The 12,396-nt window shown below is 49.9% G+C and overlaps 1 protein-coding gene across 1 annotated transcript in view; it reads left to right on the top strand.

The window, feature by feature from the left end:
* LOC139281369 (stabilin-2-like) overlaps positions 1–12,132 on the top strand; it is a 244,136-nt gene extending 232,004 nt beyond the window's left edge. The window contains exons 67-68 of the mRNA XM_070901523.1: positions 168–281; positions 11,770–12,132. Coding sequence (XP_070757624.1) covers positions 168–281; positions 11,770–11,811 — 156 coding nt within the window. The 3' untranslated portion in view covers positions 11,812–12,132. The remainder of the gene's footprint in view (positions 1–167; positions 282–11,769) is intronic.
* The last annotated feature ends 264 nt before the right edge of the window (positions 12,133–12,396 follow it).

Below are 12,396 nucleotides of genomic sequence, written 5' to 3'. Positions count from 1 at the left end.
TCGCCAAGTCTCACGCCGCGATAGAATGGCCAAGGTGTGTTAGGGGATGCAGTGCTCTCCTGTCCGTGTTAACAGCGTAGTGTCCAATGCACTGTCAGCGCCGTCACAGGGAGATATCGCCGGCCTGTGTTACCGTATTTCAGGGGCTTTTCCCTTTACTTTCACAGTCCGATGAAGGAGAAGGTATATCATCGTTTGACGGCTCGACTCCTTCCAGGTTCAGTAACCCGATGTACAACAAGTTCACCTCTTCGACAGACAGTGGCGATGACCCCTTCTCTGTGAGTTATTTACTGACAACGTACACGTGCAAACCTTTGGAATGGAGTTAAAAGTAACCTTGCTTTACCATCTAAAAGGGGTCTTTAAAAGTCTGAAGGGATTTGATCGAATGGATACAGAGAGAATGTTTCCACTTGTGGGGAAGAGTAGAACTAGAGGCCATCAATATAAGATAATCACCCAGAAATCCAATGGGGAATTCAGGAGAAACTTCTTTACCCAGAGAGCGGTGAGAATGTGGAACTCGCTGCCACAGGGAGGGGTTGAGGCGAATAGTATCGATGCATTTAAGGGGAGCTGGACAAGCCAATGGGGGAGAAGGGAATAGAGGGTTATGCTGATAGATTTAGATGGGGAAAGACGGGAGGAGGCTCGAGTGGAGTATAAACACCGGCATGGACTGGTTGGGCCGAATGGACGGTTTCTGTGCCGTTTTTTCCCGTGTAATTCTATGAGTTGCAGGAAACATGCACATTTATAAAAGAAAGACTTGCATTTATATAGCATCTTTCACAACTTCCGACGTCCCAAAGCGCTTTACAACCACTGAAGTACTTTTGAAACATAGTCACTGTTGTAATGTGGGAAACACGGCAGCCAATTTGCGCACAGCAAGCTCCCACAAACAGCAATGTGATAATGACCAGATAATCTGTCATGTATTCAATTATCATTGTAACCCATGTATAAGCTGACCTAAGTTGTACACCTTGAGAACATTGACCACAAGGGGGCGAACTTGTGGGAGACACTCCTAACCTGGACCTTCAGGTATAAAAGGGGAAGCTCCACCCACCTTCATCACTTGAGGTCTTGGTAATAAAGGTAACTGGTCACAGAGTGACCTTCTCTCAAGTATGGGCCTCGTGTGCATTTATACTGTATAGTAAGGACATATCATTAGCGACGAGAAACTTGGGATTTAAACCACGCGAGCATGGCCACTAGCAGCACAGAAGGGAGGTACTGTGTTGGTGATGATTGGGACGATTTTATTGAGCGACGACAGCAAAGTTTTGTCACTAAGGAATGGTTGGGACAGGATTCGGCCGACAAACACAGGGCTCATCTCCTGATGGTTTGTGGATCCAGGGCGTACTCCCTGATGAAGGACCTTCTAGCGCCAGAGAAGCCGGTGGACAAGACGTTCGAAGAGCTCAGTAAGTTGATCGGGGAACACTTTAAACCGGCGAGCAGCATGCACTTGGCGAGACACCGGTTTTACACACACCGGCAGCGAGAAGGGCAAAGCGTTCCAGACTTCGTGGCAGATCTCCGGCGACTGGCGAGACTATGTAAGTTCCCAGATACATGCAGAGCGGAGATGCTGCGAGACTTTTTTATTGAGGGCATCGGGCACGCTGGGGTTTTCAGGAAACTGATTGAGACCAAAGACTTGACCTTGGAAGCGGCGGCTCTGATAGCCCAGACATTTATCTCAGGGGAGGAAGTGACCAGAATGATTTATGACAAAAATCTTGGCTCAAATGTGGCAAATGACCAGGGAGTCAACATTGTTAACACGGCACACAGTTCTCTAGGCAGACAAGGGCAATCGGACATGCCCCAGCATGTAGTCGAACCCAAAGGGGGAATTCAACAGAGGCAATGGCTAGCTGAACGGCAATTCATGCCATCGCAATGGACAATGTGGCCAGTAATGGGGCCATCAACACCTGTTAATGGTGTGCTTAAGGATGGTTACAGAGACAGTCAGAGACGATCGACTGGTAATGGACCTTTTGTTTCCAACAACGGGGCCTCCAGTTCATGCTGGAGGTGTGGAGGCAAACACCCAGCCAGAGCTTGCAGGTATCAGCAATATACCTGCAGAAACTGCAACGTCAGCGGTCACTTGGCACGTATGTGCAGGAAGCCTGCAGCCAGGTTGATGTACATAAGAACATAAGAACATAAGTACAAGGAGGACGGGCCCGATGTAAGCCCTACGAGGCCAAATGAATACTGGGGGAAATCGCTGGAAGCTGAAGTTCAGCGAGTTCATGTGGAGCACATATACAGTTCATACACCAGGACGCCACCGATAATGATGAAAGTGCTCCTCAATGGCATCCAAGTATTAATGGAGCTAGACACGGGGGCCAGCCAGTCCCTGATGAGTATCAAACAGTTTGAAAGGTTGTGGGTGTCCAAGACCAGGAGGACAAAATAATTGCCGATTGACGCACAGCTACGGACATATACAAAGGAGATCATTCCGGTGCTAGGCAGCGCCACGGTAGTCGTGACCCACAAAGATTCGGAGAACAGGTTGCCACTCTGGATTGTCCCGGGGGACGGTCCCGCACTACTGGGGAGGAGTTGGCTTGCTGTCATGAACTGAAAATGGGCGATGTCAATGCAATTTCTTCTGTGGAGCGAGTATCATGCTCACAGGTTCTGGACAAATTTGACTCACTATTTCAACCCGGCATCGGCACTTTCATTGGGGCCAAGGTAGTGATTCACATAAACCCGGACACCAGGCCAGTATACCACAAGGCCAGAGCGGTGCCGTACATGATGCAGGAAAAGATAGAATGCAAATTGGACCGCCTGCTGAGGGAAGACATCATCTCGCCAGTCGAATTCAGTGACTGGGCGAGCTCGATTGTGCCGGTGCTCAAGGCGGATGGGTCGGTCAGGGTATGTGGCGATTACAAGGCCACCATCAATCGGGTGTCACTCCAAGACCAGTACCCGCTACCGAGAGCGGAGGACCTCTTTGCGACGCTATCCGGTGGCAAACTTTTTTCAAAATTGGACCTGACCTCAGCTTACATGACCCAGGAGCTGGCGAGTGAGTCGAAGAAGCTGACCACCATCACGACACACAAGGGGTTGTTTGAGTACAACAGATGTCCGTTCGGGATTCGTTCGGCCACTGCGATCTTTCAGTGAAATATGGAAAGCCTCCTCAAGTCGATTCCAGGGACGGTGGTTTTTCAGGACGACATCCTCATTACGGGTCGCGATACTGAAGAACATCTCCACAACCTGGAGGAGGTGCTACATAGACTGGACCGGGTAGGACTGCGACTGAAAAAGCGAAGTGCGTCTTTCTAGCTCCAGAGGTAGAATTTCTGGGGAGGAGGGTAGCAGCAGACAGGATCAGACCCACTGCGTCCAAAACGGAAGTGATCCAGAGAGCACCCAGACCCCGTAACACGACGGAGCTTCTTCGACTCACTCGCCAGCTCCTGGGTCATGTAAATGAAGGTCAGGTCCAATTTTGAAAAAAGTTTGCCACTGGATAGCGTCGCAAAGAGGTCCTCCGCTCTCGGTAGCGGGTACTGGACTTGGAGTGACACCCGATTGATGGTGGCCTTGTAATCGCCACATATCCTGGCTGACCCATCCACCTTGAGCACCGGCACAATCGGGCTCGCCCAATCACTGAATTCGACTGGCGAGATGATGCCTTACCTCAGCAGGCGGTCCAATTTGCATTCTATCTTTTCCCGTAACACGACGGAGCTGCATTCATTCCTGGGGCTCCTGACTATTTTGGTAACTTTCTTCCCAAATTGAGCATGCTGTTAGAGCCGCTACACGTGCTCCTACGCAAAGGTCGCGATTTGTTCTGGGGGGACAGCCAGGAAAGGGCTTTTGATAGAGCACGCAATTTGTTATGCTCCAACAAACTGTTGTATGACCCGTGCAAGAAACTTGTGTTAACATGCGATGCGTCGTCCTATGGGGTCGGGTGTGTGTTGCAGCATGTCAGTTGTCAAGGGTCAGTTACAGCCGATAGCTTATGCCTCCAGAAGTCTGTCCCAGGCAGAAAGGGGCTACGGGATGGTAGAAAAGAAGGCGCTAGCATGTGTATATGCAGTAAAAAAAAATGCACCAGTACCTGTTTGGCAGGAAATTTAAGCGGAGACAGATCACAAACCCCTAACGTCCCTAACGACAACAAGGCCATAAATGCGAATGCATCGGCCCGCATACAGAGGTGGGCACTCACGTTAGCCGCCTATGACTACACAATTCGGCACAGACCGGGCACTGAAAACTGCGCCGATGCACTCAGCAGGCTCCCACTAGCCACCACCGAGGGGGCAACTGAGCATGATGCTGAGATGGTCATGGCTGTTGAAGCATTTGAAAGCGAAGGCTCACCTGTGACAGCCCGTAAGATTAAAGTCTGGACAAATAGAGACCCGCTACTGTCTTTAGTCAAGAAATGTGTCCTGAATGGGGACTGGGCAGCCACGTACGGGGCATGTCCTGAGGAATTTAAACCATTTCATAAGTGCAAGGATGAACTCTCGATTCAGGCCGATTGACTACGGTGGGGAAACCGAGTAGTCATGCCCCAGAGAGGCAGAGAGGTGTTTATCAGAGAACTTCACAATGAGCACCCGGGCATTGTCATGATGAAGGCAATTGCCAGTTCACACGTTTGGTGGCCAGGGATAGATGCAGACCTGGAACTTTGTGTTCGCAGGTGCAACACGTGTGCTCAGCTGGGCAACGCACCCAGGGAAGCCCCCCTTAGCCCTTGGCCATGGCCCGCCAAGCCATGGTCACGCATCCATGTGGATTACGCAGGTCCTTTCATGGGAAAAATGTTTTTGGTTGTAGTAGACGCCTACTCCAAATGGATTGAGTGTGCCATTTTAAATTCAAACTCATCCTCTGCCACGGTAGAAAGTCTACGGGCAATGTTCGCTGCCCACGGTCTACCGAATGTCTTGGTCAGCGACAATGGCCCGTGCTTCACAAGCACTGAATTCCAGGACTTCATGGCAGGCAATGGAATTAACCATGTTAGAACGGCACCGTTCAAGCCGGCCTCAAATGGCCAGGCAGAACGAGCAGTGCAGATAATCAAACAGAGGATGCTCAGAATCCAAGGGGGTTCCCTACAAAGCCGCTTATCACGCCTCCTGTTGGCCTATAGATCCCAACCACACTCGCTCACAGGGGTTCCACCCGCAGAGCTGCTAATGAAAAGGACGCTCAAAACCAGGTTATCCCTTATACACCCCACCATGAAAGAAATTGTTGAGAGCAGGCGTCAGTCACAATGTGACTACCATGACAGGAATGCGAGGGCGCGATGTATTGATGTCAATGATCCTGTTTTTGTCCTTAATTACGCTGCAGGACCCAAATGGCTTGCAGGCACTGTGGTTGCCAAAGAGGGGAATAGGGTTTTGCTAGTTAAACTTACCAATGGACAAATCTGCCGCAAACACGTGGATCAAACTAAAAGGAGGTTCAGCAACCCCATAGAAGAAGCAGAGGAAGAACACGATGTAGAGTTCACTCCACCACAGGTGACCGAACACCGGAACCAAAGGGAGGAGAGCCCAGTCACTGTGGGCAGTCCGGACAGGCCTGAGGCACCGCAAACAGCAGACACTCAGGCCAGCACCCAACAACCGGAGCCCCAACTCAGGCGTTCTACAAGAGAGCGTAAACCACCAGAGAGACTCAACCTGTGATCCCAATAAGACTTTGGGAGGGAGGTGATGTCATGTATTCAACCAGCATTGTAACCCATGTATAAGCTGACCTAGGTTGTACACCTTGAGAACACTGACCACAAGGCGGGGGGACTTGTGGGAGACACTCTTAACCTGGAGATTCAGGTATAAAAGGGGAAGCTCCACCCACCTTCATCACTTGAAGTCTTGGTAATAAAGGTAACTGGTCACAGAGTGACCTTCTCTCAAGTATGGGCCTCGTGTGCATTTATACTGTATAGTAAGGACATATCATAATCTGTTTTAGTGATGTTGATTGAGGAATAAATATTGGCCGCAGGACACTGGGGAGAACTCCCCTGCTCTTCTTCGAAATATTGCCATGGGATCTTTTACATCCACCCGAGAGGGTAGACGGAGCAGACTGTTGATAATTGATCAGCCAGTGGCTTATTGATCAGATGTAGTTCTTCTCACTTGGCTCTCAGTCAGTGCCCTAATGGCTAGGTTGGTCAGGCAGCAGATACCAGTGCTATGTGTAGTTTTAGCAGTACTCTGCCCACACCTGGGGATCTCAGAGACCTTGGTTTTCCCAACCTGCTCCCAGGCCCTCGGTGAGTTGGGTGTATCTGGGTTTCTAGCTGACTTGCTTCCACACTAACATAACAGCCCCAATACAAGTGCAGACCGCGGTCAAGCAAGGCCGTGTCATCGCGCTATCGCTCTTCTCAGCCTTTCTCGCTCAATGCTTTGTCTACCCTCCAACAAGCTCCCCGCTGGAGTGGAGCTAACCTACCGGACAAACGGGAAACTGTTCAACCTCCGTCGCCTCCAGTCGAGTGCCAAGGTTGTCCCGAACTCTGTCATTGAATTACCGTACGCAGACGACGCTTGTGTTTACGCACTCTCAGATGCCGAACTCCAAACCTTCATCGAAACCTTTGCTGAAGCATACGAGAGTATGAGCCTCACATTAAACATCAGCTAGACAAAGGTCCTCTACCAAGCTGCCCCCGCCTCACAGCACTGCCCCCCGATCAGCAAAATCCACGAGTGGGGTAATATGACTAGCATTAGCCGCAGGTACTTTGGGCTGGGTCCCGCCGTGACGGTGTGACCGCCTGAGTGCTAATTTTAGCACCGGGTGTCAGGCGCAGCCTCAAAGTCCTAAAGTCAGTTTTAACGCCCAAAGTTGAGCGAGCAGCGCTAAAAGGTGGCGTTGCACACGCATCCTTGGCGGGAGCTCAGGGGGGGGTGACTGAGTTTCCCCACGGGAGACTGCCGCCTTGCCAGAAAAAAAACAGGAAGAAAGAAAAAGAACAAAACCTTCTGCGATCCACACACACACTTCCCCACTCTTACAACTGATAAAAACACACGGGGATAAATAAAGAGAAAAACCCACCCTCCTTTCTGGGCGATACGGCCTGAGATCCGCTCGTTACAACAGCTTTTTCCGGGCTGTACGCCCGAATGTTTGTGCGGACAAAGCTAATGTCGCGACAGAGGCGTCAAAGCGGCGCTGCAAGCTGGATGATGTCACCACGCACTGCACGCTGGATGATGTCACCACGCGCTGCACGCTGGATGATGTCACCACGCGCTGCACGCTGGATGATGTCACCACGCGCTGCACGCTGGATGATGTCACCACGCGCTGCACGCTGGATGATGTCACCACGCGGGTGGCGTTAGCTGGCTCAGCGTTGCCTCTTGGCGCCTCTGCCAAAGAGCCGGCTTCATCTCGGGCGAGGTGTCAACGCCGTTTACCGACGACGGTCGACCTTTGCCGCCGGTTACGCGTGCAGTAACGCCAGCATACACAGCCCGATTCCAAGCCCTTGGCCTTTCCCAGGGACCACCATTAATAGGTTGCTCCTTCTCACAGATCGGGGAAGCATTGTTGGACCCGATAGGTTTTTCTGATGACTATTTTGTGTATGATATGCATGTTAAAATTGAGAGTGTGTATTGCATGGGATAAATGGTTGTCTGCCCTCTCACTTACCTATCCTAACCCTGCCTCTAATAACTAAAACAAAAGTCAGTTAAGTGTCTATGGACAGTGGCTGCTCCTGTGATGGACCCGTTGCTGAGTGTGGAACGGAGCCATACCGCCCCGGCAGGGCCCAGGCGCGATCCACGGTGTCCAGAGCAGGCCAATCTGAGGCAGCTTAGGCTTTAGGGACCATGGAATTGGCCTCATCGGCCTTCGGTTGAGAAGAGCAGAATCAGCCTGAGAGTGGTGGGAAGTGCGTGTGTGGTGATGTGTAGTAAGGATGGAGTCCGCTCACTCTTTGTGGTCACTTGGGCTGCTGGTAGTCAGACTATAGACCAAGTTAGGTACTCGAGGGCTACTGCTGGAACTCTCTCCCAGGTGAAGAGGGTGAAAAATTTGGCTAAGGAAACAAAGTTCACAAACTACGTAAGTGATGCAAGAGTACCTTACAACAGTGACAACACTTCAAAAGTACTTCCAAGGCTGTAAAAGCACTTCGGGAAGTCCGGAGGATGGGAAAGGCTCTATATAAAGACAGATGTAAAGGGCTAGATTTTCCGTAGCGCCCTTTTGAAAAGTAGAAATAGTAGCGGCAGGCGCTAATCGTCTCCTGCCGGGAATTTCTCTCAACGCTAAAGTCCGAGAGCGTGTCGGAGCGACAGTGCGCTGAACAATATGAACGTAAGAAATAGGAGCAGGAGTAGGCCATTTTGCCCCTCGAGCCTGCTCCGTCATTTAATACGATCATGCACTCAGCTCCACTTCCTTGCACTAGGTGTGGCCTCACCAATACCCTGCACAGTTGTAGCAGGACTTCCCTGCTTTTATACTCTATCCCCCTTGCAGTAAAGGCCAACATTCCATTTGTCTTCCTGATTACTTGCTGTTCTATAATCCTTATTCCCTTATCGCTCAGAAATCTGTCAATCTCCACCTTAAATATATTCAATGTCCCAGCCTCCACAACTCTCTGGGGCAGAGAATTCCACAGATTTACAACCCTCTGAGAAGAAAAAATTCTCCTCATCTCAGTTTTAAATGGGCGGCCCCTTATTCTGAGACTATGTCCCCTAGTTTTAGTTTCCCCTATGAGTGGAAATATCCTCCCTGCATCCACCTTGTCGAGCCCCCTCAGTATCTTATATGTTTCGATAAGATCACCTCTCATTCTTCTGAACTCCAATGAGTATAAGCCCAACTGACTCAACCTATCTTCATAAGTCAATCCCCTCATCTCCAGAATCAACCGAGTGAACCTTCTCTGAACAGCCTCCAATGCAAGTATATCCTTCCTTAAATATGGAGATCAAAACTGTACGCAGTACTCCAGGTGTGGCCTCACCAATACCCTGTACAGATGTAACAAGACTTCTCTGCTTTTATACTCTATCCCCCTTGCAATAAAGGCCAACATTCCATTTGCCTTCCTGATCACTTGCTGTACCTGTATACTTATGTTTTGTGTTTCATGCACAAGGCCCCCAGGTCCCTCTGTACTGCAGCACTTTGCAATTTTTCTCCATTTAAATTATAATTTGCTTTTCTATTTTTGCTGCCAAAGTGGATAACCTCACATTTTCCCACATTATACTCCATCAGTTAAATGTTTGCCCACTCACTGAGCCTGCCCATATCCCTTTGCAGATTTATTCTGTCCTCAGTTTGCTCTCCCACCCAATGTGGAGTGCATTGCTAACGGCATCGGAGGCTGCTGAGCGGGACGGGCCGATGACGGTGCACAACATACTGTCGACGGTTCTGCGTTGCCAGGCGACCTGCGCGACTGCGATTACGGCCCCCAACACTCTCAGAGAGCGGAGGCTGGGTCATCAGCAGGCACCAGACTGCTGCAAATAACAAAGGTCGGCCGACCTGAGAAGCATTCCCTTTAATTACCGCTACAAGTGTCCAGCCGAGGTGAGAACACCTCCTCTTCCCGCCGTTGATCACTCCTGGCGATACAGCAGGGGACGGGGGGCAATTTCACACCCGGGGCGGTAACGGGGCACTGTGCACTTTATAACGGTACGGTCTGCGAGGCCCAGGCGGTGAGTGTTAGCGCCAGCGCTAAACCGGCTCCGAAGTTCGCGGACGTTGCTGAATTCGTCGCGCCCAGTCGTTAACCCCTTAGTGCCCCATTAGCAACCCCCCAGACGCTAACAGGAGGCACTAAGCAGCCTAATTTCTCCCGCAAAAACTTTAAACAGTTCTGAAACATGGCTATTACTGACTGGGACATGGCAGCCTTTGCTATGTGACAGGCAAAGAGTTTTTGAAAGGTCTGTCCTACTGATACTCTCTTGCTCAGGAACAAGCTCTTTTTGTCCAACTATTCCCATTGCAGTAGAGAAAGGCTTTGTTAAAAAACAATTCTGAAGTCTGAAGAGTTTTGATCGAGTGATTCGGGAAAGACTTTCCTCTGGTTGGCGAGTCAGTGATAAGCAGTCATCAACTTTCACCCGAGAGTGAGGAGAGAGGTCCGGAGGAATTTCTGGACGCAGAGGGTTGTTGGGACATTGTCACTGGGAATGGTTTGTGAAGGGACCATTGCCATTGAGGGAAAATGGGATGAACATTTGAAGCAGTGAGATTAGTCAGATTGCTACAGCAAGGAGTGCCACACAGGGGTTAACTACTCTGGTTCTATGGCAGTAGGCTTAGCTTAAGAAGGAACCAAGTGTTTCGGTGCTAAGGACAGAAAAAACGAAGTACATTTCGGCATAATATCTGCCCAAGTGCGGTCCAGGAAATTCCAGCCCTTCAGCGATATGATGATCTCAGTTTTTGCCAATCTAGTTACACAAGCTTCCGTACCGTCATAAGATGTGAAGTATGTCGCCCTCTAGTGTACAGTACAGTGCAGAAACCAATTGGTCCGTGCCGGTGCTCCACACGGGCCTCCTCCCACCCTAACCCCTCCCACCGTAACCCTATCCCCTCCCACCGTAACCCTATCCCCTCCCACCGTAACCCTACCTCCTCTCACCCTACCTCCTCCTCCCAACGTAACCCTATCCCCTCCCACCCTACCTCCTCCTCCCACCGTAACCCTACCCCCTCCCACCCTATCAGCACAACCCTCTGTTCATTTCTCCCTCACATGTTTATCTTGCTTCCGCTTAAATGTATTTATTCTATTCGCCTCGAGCCCTCCCTGTGGCAGCGAGTTCCACATTCTCACCGCTCTCTGGGTAAAGACATTTCTCCTGAATTCCCTGTTGGGTTTCTGGGTGACTGTCTGATATTGGTGGCCTCTAGTTCTGGTCTCGCCCACAAGTGGAAACACCTTCTCTACGTCTACTCTATCGAACCCCTTCCTAATTTTAAAGAGCTCTATTATGTCACCCCTCGCCTTCGCTTTTCAGTCCTTCCTGCTAGTTATAACCTCTCAAGTGAAGACAGAAAAATGATTGAGAACTTTGTAGCTTGCATTGATTGGACAATTTCAGTCGCCTTTTTAACAAGAACCCCCCCAAGAGAGCCGAGAGGGAAGAGTTTAACGTCTCATTCGGAAGTCTGCGCCTCCACTGTACTGAACTGACGTGTCGGCCTGGATTATGGGCTCGAGTCTCTAACGTGACCTCCTGACTCAGATGCGAGAGTGCTGCCCACGGCCATCGCCTGTTACAGTACAGGAACCAGCAAGGCCAAAGGGCACCTGTGAAGCGAGGGCTCCTGGCTCAGTTGGTAAACTACTTCTCGTCATAGAGTCATTGAACAGTACAGCACAGGAGGCCATTCGGTCCATCGAGCCTGTGCTTTCAAAGAGCAATGCACCCTTCCCCATTCCCCCCTCGTTCCCCACATCCCGCCAATTTATTTTATTTACCCAATCCCCTTTGAAGGCGACTATTGAATCTGCCTCCACCACCCTATCGGACAGTGCATTCCAAATCCTACCCAGCTGTTCCTCATGTCGCCTGTTCGCCTTAAATCTGCGCCCTCTGGTTACTGACCCATCAGCCACTGGAAACCGTTTCTCTTTATTTGCTTGATCTAAACCCTCCGTGATGGTAAATCAGTTTAGTAATTGCCCCTTTTAATTTTCCACAGGATGAACAGAAGCTGGCAACAAATAAAGTTCATGAACAATAACACCGGCACCATCCTGTGCACATACAGGTACCACAGATCCCCAGCAGGGAAGATTTGGTGGCCATTGTGAATTATCTGGACTGCAGCATTACAGACGATCCTCGATGAACTTTGGGACCACCGGAGATTGAAGAACCAGCGAGCCTTCCGAGGCTGGATTGACGGATTAAATCTATATTTTACATACTGTAGTCTTTCATAAATGCCAACCAAATGAGCTGGGAGTTGTGCCTGTCAGATTGTAATATTTAGATGACTCTTTAGTAGACTAAAATCAAAAGTATTCAACGGAAAAATGTTTATAAGCTGATGCTAGTAAGAAACCGGTGAAAAATATTGTCTAAAAAATATGACTTTTTTTTTTGATTTTGAATTAAAAGCCTCAGATGTACCTTTAAACAAGGGTATTTATTTCCCCTCCATTTAGAAATAGTTTTAGCAGGACATGAAGGCTCTCCTATCTCCTCCACCTTGTGATATTTGACCCTGAAATGATCTTCCGACCACATATCCACAGCATAACTAAGACCACCTATTTCCACCTCCGTAACAGCGCCCTTGCCTCAGCTCATCCGCTGCTGAAAC

Source organism: Pristiophorus japonicus, chromosome 15 (genome assembly GCF_044704955.1).
Source record: "Pristiophorus japonicus isolate sPriJap1 chromosome 15, sPriJap1.hap1, whole genome shotgun sequence".
NCBI lineage: Eukaryota > Metazoa > Chordata > Chondrichthyes > Pristiophoridae > Pristiophorus > Pristiophorus japonicus.
This window is presented reverse-complemented; position numbering and strand designations above follow the sequence as displayed.